This window comes from Nelumbo lutea, chromosome 3, assembly GCF_056320005.1.
Source record: "Nelumbo lutea isolate HS-2025 chromosome 3, American lotus-T2T, whole genome shotgun sequence".
NCBI lineage: Eukaryota > Viridiplantae > Streptophyta > Magnoliopsida > Proteales > Nelumbonaceae > Nelumbo > Nelumbo lutea.
The window spans coordinates 98,158,003-98,171,727 of NC_142686.1; the positions used below are offsets into that span (position 1 = coordinate 98,158,003).

Genomic DNA, 13,725 nt, shown 5'->3' on the forward strand with positions numbered 1-13,725 from the left:
TGTTTTGTTAAAGTCCGGTAGTGTTAATGCCGGTGGTGAAGACAAGGCTGTTTTGAGATTTTCAAAGGTCTGTTGGGCTTCTGGGGTCCTTGTGAATGCATTCTTGCTTAGTAGATGTGTTAATGGGCTAGCAATGAGGCCATAGCCGCTAATGAAGCAGTGATAGTATCCTATCAAGCCCAAGAAGGCTCACAGTTCCTTCACACTTGTAGGTGTGGACACTACTGGATGCTTGCTACTTTCTCGGGGTCTGCCACTGCCACTCCTACCACGTGGCCGAGGTAGTGTACTTGGGATTGTCCAAAAGCACACTTGGATGCTTTCTCATATAATTGATTTTGCAAGAGAACCTTCAAGGTGATTTCTAGATCTTCCATGTGTTGGGCCCATGTGGGGTTGTAGACTAAGATGTCATCAAAGAAAACCAGTATAAACCGACATAAGTATAGATGAAATAAATCATATATGAGGGACTAGAATTTTGTTGGGGCATTTGTGAGCCCAAAGGGCATGACCTAGAATTCATAATGTCCACCATGCGTGCAAAATGCAGTCTTGTATATGTCATCCATGTGCACTCTAATCTGATGATAGTCGGCCCGTAAATCTAGTTTGGAAAAAATTTGGCCTTCGTTGAGTTCATCCAGGAACTCATCAATCACCAGGATAAGGAACCGATCCTTGATGGTGATGTTATTAAGTGCTCTTTAATCAATGCAGAAACGCCATGTCCCATCTTTCTTTTTGACTAAGAGGACTGGGGAAGAAAACGGGCTATGGCTTGGTTGGATGAATTATTTTTCTAATAGCTCAACTTGCTTCTCGATTTCATTTTTCTGAAATTGAGGATAACGGTAGGGTCTTACATTTATGGGGGCCGCTCCCAGAAGTAATGGAATACAGTGGTCATGTTCCCGTGAAGGCGGTAGATTTGTCGGCTCCTAAAATACTGCTGCATATTGCTGGAGGAGTGCTTTCAGCTGCCACTGCTATTCTTCTTGTGTGGTTGCAGTTCCCAGAGGATGGTTTGAGTGGGTTCCTAAGCTTGTTTCAGGAGGGACGAGAGGCTGATTGGGCTTGGGCCTCTGGCTGGTATACCTTGGAGGCGGATCTTGAACCCATTTGTCATGAACTCCATTGACAACTGGAGCCAATCACATAGAACCGGCCCCAATTGTCTCAGCCATTGTATTCCCAATACTATATCGGCTCCACTGAGCTCAAATAGGTATAAGTCCACCACAAATGGCTGCCCCTGGATTGTAAGCTCAATGCTTGTACAGATGCCTTCACTAGGGAGAGATGTCCCATTTGCTACTTGGACCATGAGTGTTGTTGTGGGTTGGCTTGGCAGCCCCAGTTGTTGAGCCAACACTTCCGTTATGAAATTCAAGGTGCTTCCACTATCGATCAGTATGGACACCTGGCAGCCTTTGATTCGGCCTGAAACCCTCATAGTTTGTGGGGAGTTGAGCCCGGTAAGGGCCTGGAGCGACATCTCCGGTGCCAGTTGCTGTTCTTCAGCCCAATTGAATCCTTGCAATTTGTTAGGATGTAGCCCACTTTCAGTTCTGTCTTCGGAGTCATCTTGGAGGGTGTAGATCTGCATTGTTTTACATCAGTGGCACGGCCCAATTCATTCTTCACAATTGTAGCAGAGACCTTTTTCTCTGCGGGCTTCCATTTCGGCCCACTATAGCTTCTTGAAGAGAATTGATGGGCCAATGATCATAATTCTGGGCTTACCCAGAATGTTGTCTTCCTTTCCTGGGCCAAATCCCTTGCTCCTGTGTTTGTCAGGCCTTGGAAAGTTGGCCGATCTTTGTGGTAACCAAGGCCGGCTGAGTTTCCTTGCTCTGTTCAGCCATTCTTCTTGGATCTTAGCCATGGCGACAGAATCCATGATCGTGGCTGGTTGGAGTGCCCTTACTTCCAGTCTGATGTCTTCCTTGAGCCCTCCGACGAAGGCTCCGACCAGCGCATGCTCTGGCCAATCGTGTTCTCGTAAAGCTAGGCACACAAACTCCGTCTAGTAGTCGCAAACACTCCCGGACTGTCGGAGTTTGGCAAAACTTTCATTATAATTTCCATAGCCTGAGTCCCCAAACCAGATGCAGAGTGCTTCCGTGAAATCCATCCAGGCTAATTAATCGTGGGCGTCACCATCAAAACCATTGGTACCAAAGGATGGTGTCTCCAAGTGGATTGCCGCTAACAAGACTAAATCTTGGCTAGGGGTTTTGTTGAATTCAAAGAATTTCTCTACCCTGTAGATCCCGGGAACAGGATGCTAACAAGACTAGATCTTGGCTAGGGGTTTTGTTGAATTCTGTTTGGACTGCTGCTACAGTAACCCGAACCAGCAAGAGGAGGAAGAAGAAGAGGGAGAAGAAGAGAAGAAGAAGAAAGAAAAGAAGGGACTGTCGAATCTGATGGGTAAACCCTATCAGTCGACCCCTTAATAGTTATTAGTCTCTAATCACATTTACAAAGACTAAACTGCCCTTACTTAAGTGTGGGGCAGAGTGTCTCTAATAAGACTGCCACATAAGCAAACAACTTAACAAAGATAAGATGACTAAACTACCCTTATTCGGCTCACGTTAACAAATTCAAAGAATTTCTCTACCCTGTAGATCCCTGGAACAGGATGCTAACAAGACTAGATCTTGGCTAGGGGTTTTGTTGAATTCAAAGAATTTCTCTGCCCTGTAGATCCCGGGAACAGGGTCGCCGCCGGAAAAGATTGTGATGAAATCTGTACCATATGCCGCAGAAGGAAATTTTTGTCACTTCCTCTTTTTTATTTGTCTTGGTCGCCCTAACATATACATAACAATGCTGGTGCTGCCAGCACTGATTCTTTTAGCTCTCATGTCTATTTTCTTCTTGCTGAAAACATGGTACCAGAGCAGGTCAGTGCTCTGTAAAATCTCCTCAACTGTATCGGCTGATTGTTCTGTGATTTCTGGACTGAGAACAAAGGAAGCATACTGATGTTCTGGACCTGAGAACTGTTCGGCTGCATCTCCTTCGTTTGTTCTGGGACAAAACTCGACTGAAGGGATTCCAGGAGTTGATGATTGGCTGAATCTTCCTAAGAGGTCGGCTGTTCTTTTTTTTCCCTTTGTTGTTCCCTACTTTGTTACTGGAAAACCCAGAACTCTCTCGGAATGATCAGGGACACTTTGTAATTTATTTTTGTTTGGTTCTTGGTGCTGATACCAAGAACAGGTTAAGGTTTTTTTTTTGCCTTGACCGAATGATATAAGGTGGGTTTAATCCCTTTGTGGGTCGGATGATCCAGAAAACCCTTTTATCTTGTGAAGAAATCTGTACGTCATGAGTGACCTGGTTTGGCTGACTGGTACAGCAGCTGTTTACTGATGTTTGTGGCTAATATTGGCGTTGGGGGATCTGTTACACCTGTGAGAATGTTCAGGTGACCAGCAACACAGCAGAAGTTGGGTTTTGATTGTTATTTACTCAGAGTGGGGGCTGTGTCTTCTCTTGTGGGTGTGTATAGACTGAAATCATGAACTCTGAAGATTCTGCAACTTCGGGAACCACCATGAATCACAGTGGAATGAGTAGTGGTCATGACTCCATGAATTTCACAATGACTATCACCCCGTTGGATGGTAGAAACTACCTGGCTTGGTCTAAGGAGATGAGGTGTATATCACAGCCAGGGGTAAGGCAGGATATATTAATGGGAAAATAAAGGAACCTAGGGCTGGTACTGCAGAATACGATAAGTGGGACCAAGAAAATTGCATGATTATGTCCTGGCTTTTGACATCCATATTACCATCTGTCAAACAGAATTTTATGTGGGCTGAGACAGCAAAAGAAATATGGGGCCAAGCACAAGCAACTTACTTAGAGCAGAGGCATTATGCTAGAATTTACCAGCTACAAGCGGAATCTTCGACACGTAAGCAGGGAGAAAGGAACCTATTGACATATTATTCTGCCCTCACTTTAGTTTGGAAAGAACTTGACTATTACCAGAACATTGAGTGGGAAAGTGAAAAGGATGCTAAAGCATATAAAAAGTTAGTTTCACAACAAAGGGTGAGGGAACAAGGAAAAACAACAGCCTTGATTGTCTATGTAGATGATATTGTCATCACTAGAGACTGGGTCTTAGAGATTCAGAGATTAAAAAAATTCCTTGCTACACAATTTGAGGTAACCTGGGGCACTTGCGCTACTTCCTTGGTATTGAGGTTGCTTTCTCTCAACAAGGCATTTTCATTTCCCAAAGGAAGTACACCCTAGATCTCCTAAAGAATACAGGGAAGCAAGGAGCTAAACCAGCTGACACACCTATAGATGTAAATCACAAACTTGGGGATTGCTGTGGTGAATTCTTGAAAGATCCAAGGCAGTACCAAAGACTTGTAGGCAAGCTTCTCTACCTATCCATGACTAGGCCTAACATAGCATATGCTGTGGATGTCCTCAGTCAATTCATGCATCCACCCAAGGAGAAACACCTTGAGGCAGCATACAAAGTTCTTAGGTACTTGAAGAAATTTCCAAGGATAGGTTTACTCTTTAAGAAGCATGGGCACATGAGAGAAGAGGTGTACACAGATGCATATTGGGCCAGCTCAGTGGATAACAGAAAATCCACCAGTGGATATAGTACCTTTGTTGGTGGAAACCTTGTGGCTTGGAGAAGCAAAAAACAGAGTGTGGTGGCCAGGTCAAGTGCAGAGGAAAAATACAGGGCTATGTCAGAGTTATTGGGGATCAAGAACCTATTAAGTGAATTAGGATTTCCTTTTGATGATCCTATGTCACTCTATTGTGATAACAAAGCTGCCATCAACATCGCAGCTAACCCAGTTCTCCATGATAGAACCAAGCATATTGAGGTGGACAAACATTTCATTAAAGAGAAAATTGAGGAGCAACTGTTCACTCCCTACATTAGGCCTGATGAACAACTTGTAGATGTTCTTACTAAAGGATTATACTCACTACAGCATTATGATCTTTGTGACAAGTTGGGGATGATTGACATCTATGCCCCAACTTGAGGGGGAGTGATGAAATCTGTAGTATATGCCATAGAAGGGCATTTTTGTCTTTCCTCTTTTTTATTTTGTCTTGGTCACCCTAACATATAAATAACAATGCTTGTGCCGCCAGTAGTGATTCTCTTAGCTCTCACGTCTCTCTCCTTGCTGAAAACAGATTGGAAATGTGATTTTGGTGTTTCTTTCTGGCCATGAACCGCTCCGTCAGTTGCTGCCATGCTTTCCTCCTTCGTTGGGATCGCGTCCTTGTTTCCCTCACCTTCTGTCTGATCGAGCTTCCTTACCAAAGCTGCTAGTGTGTCCTTCAATTCTCGAATGTCTCTAGATACTCAATGGAGTTCTAGTTCAACTTGGTCAACCCTGGTGTCCATCGAAGTTGCTCTTGTGTTCGGCATTAGGCTCTGATACCAATTTGTTAGGAACTGCCTAACACAGGGTTCTACTGAGGAACCACCTCTTGAGAATAGAAAGAGAGAGAGAGAAAGAGAGGGAGTGAGAAAGGGAGATAGGGTTTGTTTGAACGATTGTCTCTATTACTTCCTCCGATTGTATTTATACATGGGGTTGGTACAATCTGTTACAATCTTGGAAGTTAATTCCCACTTCTTGTTGCATTCGGTTATGCCAACCTGTCATTAGTTGGACCTGAGAGCTGACGTGGTTTCCTTCTTTTGTAGGTCTTGAGTTTGGGCTGGCTATTCTCATACACCGGCCTTGGTTCAATGTTGCCGCTTGTCCCAACATTATGGCTCACAAAACACAAAGATCCCTTAGTTGACTAACTTTAATTATAGAAAGAGAAGTAGAAATGAACTAATAGAAAAGAGAAAGGCTATAATATATAAACAAATTGCATATTATAGGAATTCATTAGAAACATATTTGTAAAAGAAATGTAATCCTTGCAAATGAAAAGGAGGAACTCTTACCTCTTGTAGAATTAATGCAAATGAAAAGACATCCACCTTCGTGTTATATTCTTCATTTCTAAAAACTTCTGGAGCCACATACCGGCCTATTCATTAGAGAGAAATTCTTCAGATTTCAGAAACAGAAAGCTCTCAAATTAAGAAAATTAGTATTAGAGAAAATGCTTGAGAAATGAAATGCATGTCCATGATACTGTTCATTTGGTCATACCTAAAGGTCCGTCTTACTTACTTAAGAGGTGAAGGTTCTAATTAACTGAAAATACTATCCAAGCATTATTTCCATCTAGTATATAGTATATCAGAAAATTAAGTCCTTCCCAGACCTTTAGACTGAACCAACATAGCCTTCAAAATGGCTGCTACACCAACTTCAACAACAGCCACATCCACCTTACCAGAGCCCCCACCCTCCCAATTAAAGCATCTCCACGTCTAGCCTAAAAGCCATGAATTTAAGAAGCCATCCATCCGGGTGAAAAGATGACCACCTAGCTGACTAAAACAAGGTGGGTACCTTGTTGCAATTCAATTACCATAGATAAGTTCTTACATCCCACCATATACCATATATGTTTTTTTCTTTATCAGCAAAAAATTGTTTTATTAAATTAGTTATATGTAAGAACAGTACAACATGATGACAAGAATGTCATCCCAAATATCAAAAGCTAGTTTGCAAAGAGGCCCAATACAATTGCTGCATTGCAGCTCCTTGTTTAGCAAGGGAGTCAGCTAAGCCATTTGCACTCCTTACCCACTTGAATTCAGCATTTAAATCCTTTCCAATCATTCCCACCTCCCTCAAAACATGTTTGAGAGTCCATGGGATATGTCTATTTCAACTCACTCATGAGGTAATTACTTTTGAGTCCCTTCCACTTCCACCTGTCTAAAACCCAGTTGCTTTGCCAACCGAAAACCATGCAACAATGCCAACAATTCATCCTTCATAGAGTTTGCAGTACCAATTGGCCCTGAATACAAAGCCAAGAACCTGCTCTCCAAATTTCTGATTGTACCACCTATTCCTGCCATACCCGGGTTACCAAGGAGCTCCCATCAAAGTTCAATTTTACTTTGCTGCCTTCTGGGGTCTCCACTCCACTCTTATTCTTTCTTATTCTCTAGAGGACTGCTACCTCATTTCATGCCCTTAAGATGTCAGTGATTGAAAAATTCTGAAAGCAGTCCAAGGTCTTCACCTATAGTTCAACCTTCACTTTTATGCTGTCTATTACCTCCTCCAAAATCCTACTCTTTCCAGTAAATATTTTGTTATTCCTCTCTCCCCACTCCACCCAAGTAAGTGCTACCTTGGTATCTCTTCACATTGCTCTCCCTCTGTTCTTTGGTTGCCTCAAGAAGTTTGGATCGAAGATATCCACAGCCTCGTATGTTCCTTGAAAATGACGATGTATCCATCATGGAGGTCCTAAATTTACGGAGAAAATAAAAACATTTGATAAAACTTTGGCTATCCAGCTCCACATTTTACAAATACATATCCATTTGCGTTTTACTAAAACGTCCCTATAGTTTTAAATATTTTACTTATTCAACCCTCCACTATTTTTATTAGGGAATGGCTATTGACCTCCTAAAGTATGTAGAAAATGTGAGGGGACATGAACCTAGGAAATGACCATTTTAACCATAACCCTCCTTTCAAAATCCAAAGAAAATAACACCCCCTAAAAGTTTTTATTCACATGTAGTCTATCCCTTTTCCAAACAAAGTTATAAGTTGGGAGAGGATTTATTTGTTTTCTAAAATGTGGATAGAAGAATTTATTTTTGGAATAAAAATCTTAGACCAATGCCCCTTCATATTTTAGACACACCAAATGTTCAAAGTTTAGTAAATGCTAAATGTATCAGAAAGACAAATTTAAGAGACCTATTGGGATACCCTTAGATATGCATAGATACATACGGAAAATTAAAACACAAATTGAAACGCATGAAAACACCAATAAATACACCAATAAATCATAAATATACATGAATAACATTAAATATAGTGCCCAAATGAGATATATATATACATAAAAATACATCCTTTAGTGATTATTATAAAAAACAATATATATCATAATCAATATACGAAAGCATAAGGGTATTCTCTAATAAGATTATAACTACAAAATATAAGCTTAATAATTATTTAATGAAATATTTTTATAATTTTTAAATGAGTATTTATTTCTTATTCAAACAATTATTTTTTGCAGCAAATCACACGTGTTATGCCATTCAAACAATTATATATATTTATATATAATATATAGAAAATATGTGACATTAAAAATATATATAATATATATAAATATATATACCGATCGGTTCAGTTAAGAGCCGGTTTTTTTGTAGGTTAATCGAAAACTGAACCGGTCCTTCGGTTTTTCAAAAATTCCAAACCAAAACTGAACCGATCAGTTCAGTTAACTGCATTTTGTGGTTTGGTTTTCTTGGTTCAGTTCGATTTTTCTGTTTTTCATGGACACCCCTACTTTGGCGCTTGCATGAAGAGAAAATAATGTGATAAAGAGATACAACCATACTCGTGAGTTGCATTCTCAAGGTTGTTATGATATCATGTGCCAATTAATTAGTTTTAATATTCTTCTCATCCAACCATCAATTAATGTTGATCTCTCAATTTAATCCTATGTAAGTTCATCTTTATGGGCTGAATTGCATAACGGTAATGTTAAAATTTCTTCATTCGTAATAACAGAAGCAGAGGCTGGAATGGAATTGTAACATTGCTGTTTACTACATTAAAAAAGACAATGGTTTCTTAATAAGAAACTTGCAATTATAAGTACTTAAATCTTGAAACTCATATAAAGACTTAAAAGAGATCATCATGTGCTCGTTTTTTAAATATTGCTTCAGCAAAGCATTTCATATAAAAGAACACGATCATACAATGATAGTTCTGAGTTCTACTTCATAGTTGTCCTTTGTTTCACATCGAAAACTCCTAGTTGACCCAGACAGTAGGACCGTTCGGCTTGGGAACTATCTTGGCAACTCGTTCCGTTTTACCCAAACCTAGTCCGTGGCCAAAAATCATTGAATCAGTCAATGATCCGTTGACCCGGGTAGTCGAACCGTCGACCCATTCAATGGTTTTTGGCCATTCTTATTTTTAATTATTTTTTATTTTTTAATTTTTGTTGTTAGAACAAGCCATCTGTTTGAACCGAACGGTTGAACCGTCGAGCTGGAAACCAGTGGCCAAAAAGGTTCCGTTTCTAGGTCATTTTTTTCTAGATGTCAATAATTAGATGAAATAACTTTGAAGTTATATTCATGGGAAGGGTGGGCATTGCAAGGGATTCCAAAACCTTGAAAGATAAATCCAAAGTGACCTTAAACACAAAAAAAAGGCAGTAAATCCACTAAACTGGAAAAAAAAAAACAGATCATATGAGTCACATGCTCGAATGACATAACGTGTATGATACTACTTAATGGGCTTCACACACTCAATGGTTCCGTTTTTTTATTTTTTTAATTAGGAACCATCCAAGCAATCGATTTCGTTTACCCCAATCCCGATCCCTATCCAAAAACCGTTGAAATGGTTTTTAGTCGTTTTTTATTTCTTTAATTTTTGTTGTCAAAACGGGCCATCCATTCAAGTCGGACAGTCAAATTGTCGACCTGAAAACCAGTGGCCATAACAGTTCCGTTTTCGGCTCATATGAGTCAAACGCTCGAATGACATAACATGTATGATACTGCTTAATGAACCTCACACACTCGATTTTTTGCCTGTAATTTTTGTTGTCAGAACAGGCTGTTCGTTCGAACTGGACAATCGAACCATCAACCTAAAAACCGATGGCCGGAACGGTTCTGTAATTTTTTGCTTGTAATTTTTTTGTTGTTAGAATGGGTCATCTATTTGAACTAGACGGTCGAACCACCTACCCGAAAATCAGTGACCAGAACGGTTCCGTTTTCGAGTCGTATGAGTCACACGCTCAAATGGCATAACACGTATGATATTGCTTAATGGACCTCACACACTCAATCACATATCGAATGGCATAACACGTATGATATTGCTCTCCCAAATTCTACCCCTACATAAGAAGCAACATATGAGGAGAAAGGCAAGAAAAGGGTCTTCTTCTTTGTAGAAAATCACATGTATTTTCCTTTCCAAGGAAGATTTCTCAGTGGAAAGCTCAAGTTTTTTGTGGGATAGGCTTACTCCAATTTTCTTTCACTGAGAAGTCCACCCCTTGAGAATTATGTGAGACAATATGTTTGAAAAAGGAGGAGAAAGTAAAGAGTACATCTGGGGGGATGAGCCAAATTCTAGAATCTTCAAGGTTTGAGTCCAGAAAAAACTACTTCCAAAATGTCAACTAGGTCAATGAAGGAAGTACACTCACATTCCCTTGGAACTCTTCTAAAACTAAGGTTCTAATGAAAACCAAGAGGAGGTGTTCCCATTCTAGATACAGTTTCAACCTTAAGGTTAGAAAAGACAAAAAGATTGGGAAGTTGATGTTTTAATGGTGTTTCCTCTATCCAAAGGTCTTCCCAAAAGCGGATTTTGTCAACCCTTCCCACATCATAATGGATGGAGTTAAGGAAAAAACGGTATACCCCAGAGGTTTACCATATATATGTTACTTATGTTTTATTTTAGGATTTCACTACAAATACAAGAGCTTCAATGAAATAGAAGAAAAGAAAACATTATCATCATATAATCCTTGTCCCAACTCCATGGGGTCAGCTAGAAGTAAAGAATAAAAAAGAATAAAAGAACAGGCCATACAATAAATAGAACAGGGACTCAATTGCCTCCATCCCTCAATATCTTTTGGATATGATGATTTTCCATGTTTGATATAAAGCCAATATCATTTAGTAAAGAAATTTGCAGCTTCTCAATTTGTAGGCATGCTTGGATGGGATATAAAACTCAGAAATTAGCCTATGATTTAGGTTTTTCTTTGTAAAATTCCATCACCTATGTGATTGGGCAACTTATTTCTCCACTAACAACTAGAATTGCTACAAACCTTGACAAATATGACCCCTTGCTGTACCTTTTCTTCCTAGCAAGTAGTAAGTCTTTACTTTAGATGATAGCCAGAGTAGGGGGAGGGGGAGGAAAATCTCTAATTTCTTAGTAACTTTAACAACCACTCAAGATGTCCTATTTGGCTATAGAAATTAGACCTATTCACGGGCCAGGCTTCGAGCCTAAGTATGGAACATATAATATAAACTTGAACATAATAAACATTACATCACACTAATAATATACTGAAAAGACAAAACTACCCCTATATAGTCGACTCTAACACTCCCCCTCAAGCTAGTGAGTATATATCATATGGTCCCAGCTTGTCACAAATGTAATCCATTCTTCCCCGACTCAACCCCTTAGTGAACAGGTCTGCCCATTGGTTTCCTATGTTTACAAATGCAATACTTATTACTCCACTAAGCACCTTCTCTCTCACAAAACGACAGTCAACTTCTATGTACTTAGTTCTTTCATGGAAAAATGGATTAGATGAAATGTGGGCTGCAACTTGGTTGCCACAATAAAGTTTCATGGGGTGACCACTTTGTACACACTAGTTCACATGTAGGTGTATAAATGTTATAATCCTAGTTCTCAGTGTTCTTTTGTTTGTGTTGATGTTACGTTCTTTGAGTTTGTTCTAGTTTTTTCGGGGTCGGATGTCTCCTCTTTTTCTCTGCCTCCACTTCTAGTTCCAATTGCAGATCACATCCCTCCTGTTCCAATTCCAGTTCTAGTTGTGTCTCATTCGTCGTCTCCAGTGCAGCTCCTTGCTGAATGACCACCTATCAGACAAGTGTATACGCATCAACAAGCATTGGTTCCTCCTTCAGTCTCTTCATTGTAAATAGATACAACAATTGTTTCAGCACCAGTTTCACCCCCTCCCTTCAACCTTGACCTTCCCATTGCTTTGGGGAAAGGTAAATGTAGTTGCACTCTTCATCCCATTTCCAATTATGTTTCAATATCTCACATTTCTACTTCCTATCAACAATTTGTTTCTTTGTTATCTTTCGTTTTTGTTCCTAAGAATGTCCAAGAAGCCCTTACCTCCCTACGGTGGTGCCAAGCAATGGATGAAGAACTCTCTACTTTGGCTCATAATCATATGTGGGATCCCACCACTCTTCCTCCTGGAAAATATGTTGTGGGTTGTAAGTGGGTGTACATTGTCAAGTATCTCCCAGATGGTAGTGTTGAGCGGTTCAAGACTTGGTGGCAAAAGGGTATTCACAGTTATATGGCATTGACTACACAGAGACCTTCTCTCTTGTGGCTAAGATTAGTTCAGTTTGTGTTTTGATTTCATTAGCTACTACGTATAATTGACCTCTATTCCAACTTGACATCAAGAATGCATTTTTACATTGTGACCTTGTTGAGGAGGTTTACATGGAGCAACCACTAGGGTTTGTTGCTCAGGGGGAGGATGGTAAGGTGTACAAACTCAAGAAGGCTATTTATGAACTTAAACAGACTCCACGTGCATGGTTTGGTAGATTTAGTGAAGTTGTGAAAGAGTTTGGCATGAGACGGTGTTAGGTTGATCATTCAATATTCAGCTATGATTCGTCTGCTAGGAAGATTTTGTTGGTGGTAATATGTAGATGACATTGACATCACAGGTAGTGATAGGTTGGGAATTGACAAGTTGAAGACATTCTTGCAATATCACTTCCAAACAAAGGACCTTGGGAAGTTAAAATACTTCTAGGGGATAGGGGTAGCAAGGTTTAAGCATGGTATTAATCTGTGCCAACAGAAGTATGTTCTTGATTTGGATGAGATAGGTTTATTAGGTGCCAAACTAGTTGAAACACCCATGGAACCGAATGTCAAATTGAGTATTGATGCAGGTGAGGAGTTTAAGAACCTAGGAAGGTACCAGGGGCTGGTAGGAATGTTGAATTATCTAACCATTACTCGGACAGATATATCTTTTGCAGTCAGTTCATGCAGAATCCTCAAGTTCCACATTGGGATGCAGTTTTAAGGAATAAGGATTGTCTGGTAATTGAAGGGAGCTCCAGGTCGTGGTTTGTTATATAAGGGTGGAGGAAATCTTGAGATAAAGGGATATACAAATGCTGATTGGGCTGGTTCAATATCTGACAGGAGGTCCACTATGGGGTACTATACCTTTCTTGGAGGAAATTTGGTGACATGGAAGTGTAAGAAGCAGACTGTGGTAGCAAGGGATGGGGTATACAACTGATCACCCCATGAAACTTTATTGTGACAACCATGCTGCACTCCACATTTCATTAATCCATTTTTCCATGAAAGAACAAAGCACATAGAAATTGACTGTAGCTTTGTGAGAGAGAAGGTGCTCAGTGGAGTAATAAGTATTGCATTTGTAAACACAAGAAACCAATGGGCAAACCTGTTCACTAAGGGTTTGAGTCAGGGAAGAGTGGATTACATTTGTGACAAGCTAGGACTATATGATATATACTCACCAGCTTGAGGGGGAGTATTAGTCAACTATATAGGGGTAGTTTTGTCATTTCAGTATATTATTAGTGTGATGTAATGTCTATTATGTTCAAGTTTATGTTATATGTCCCATACTTAATTAGGGGCATAAAAGTCTTTGTGTACTCAATTACAAACATATAAATACAATCTGGCCGACTAGAGAATAAGCTTACTTCTCTAGATCGAACCAGTTTTC

The 13,725-nt window shown here is 39.9% G+C and overlaps 1 protein-coding gene across 2 annotated transcripts in view; it reads right to left on the reverse strand.

The window, feature by feature from the left end:
• LOC148867087 (serine/threonine-protein kinase 12-like) overlaps positions 1-13,725 on the reverse strand; it is a 31,330-nt gene that overhangs the window by 3,942 nt on the left and 13,663 nt on the right. For both annotated transcript variants that reach the window (XM_088978443.1, XM_088978442.1), the window contains exon 9: positions 5,981-6,066. In XM_088978443.1, coding sequence (XP_088834569.1) covers positions 5,981-6,066 — 86 coding nt within the window. The remainder of the gene's footprint in view (positions 1-5,980; positions 6,067-13,725) is intronic.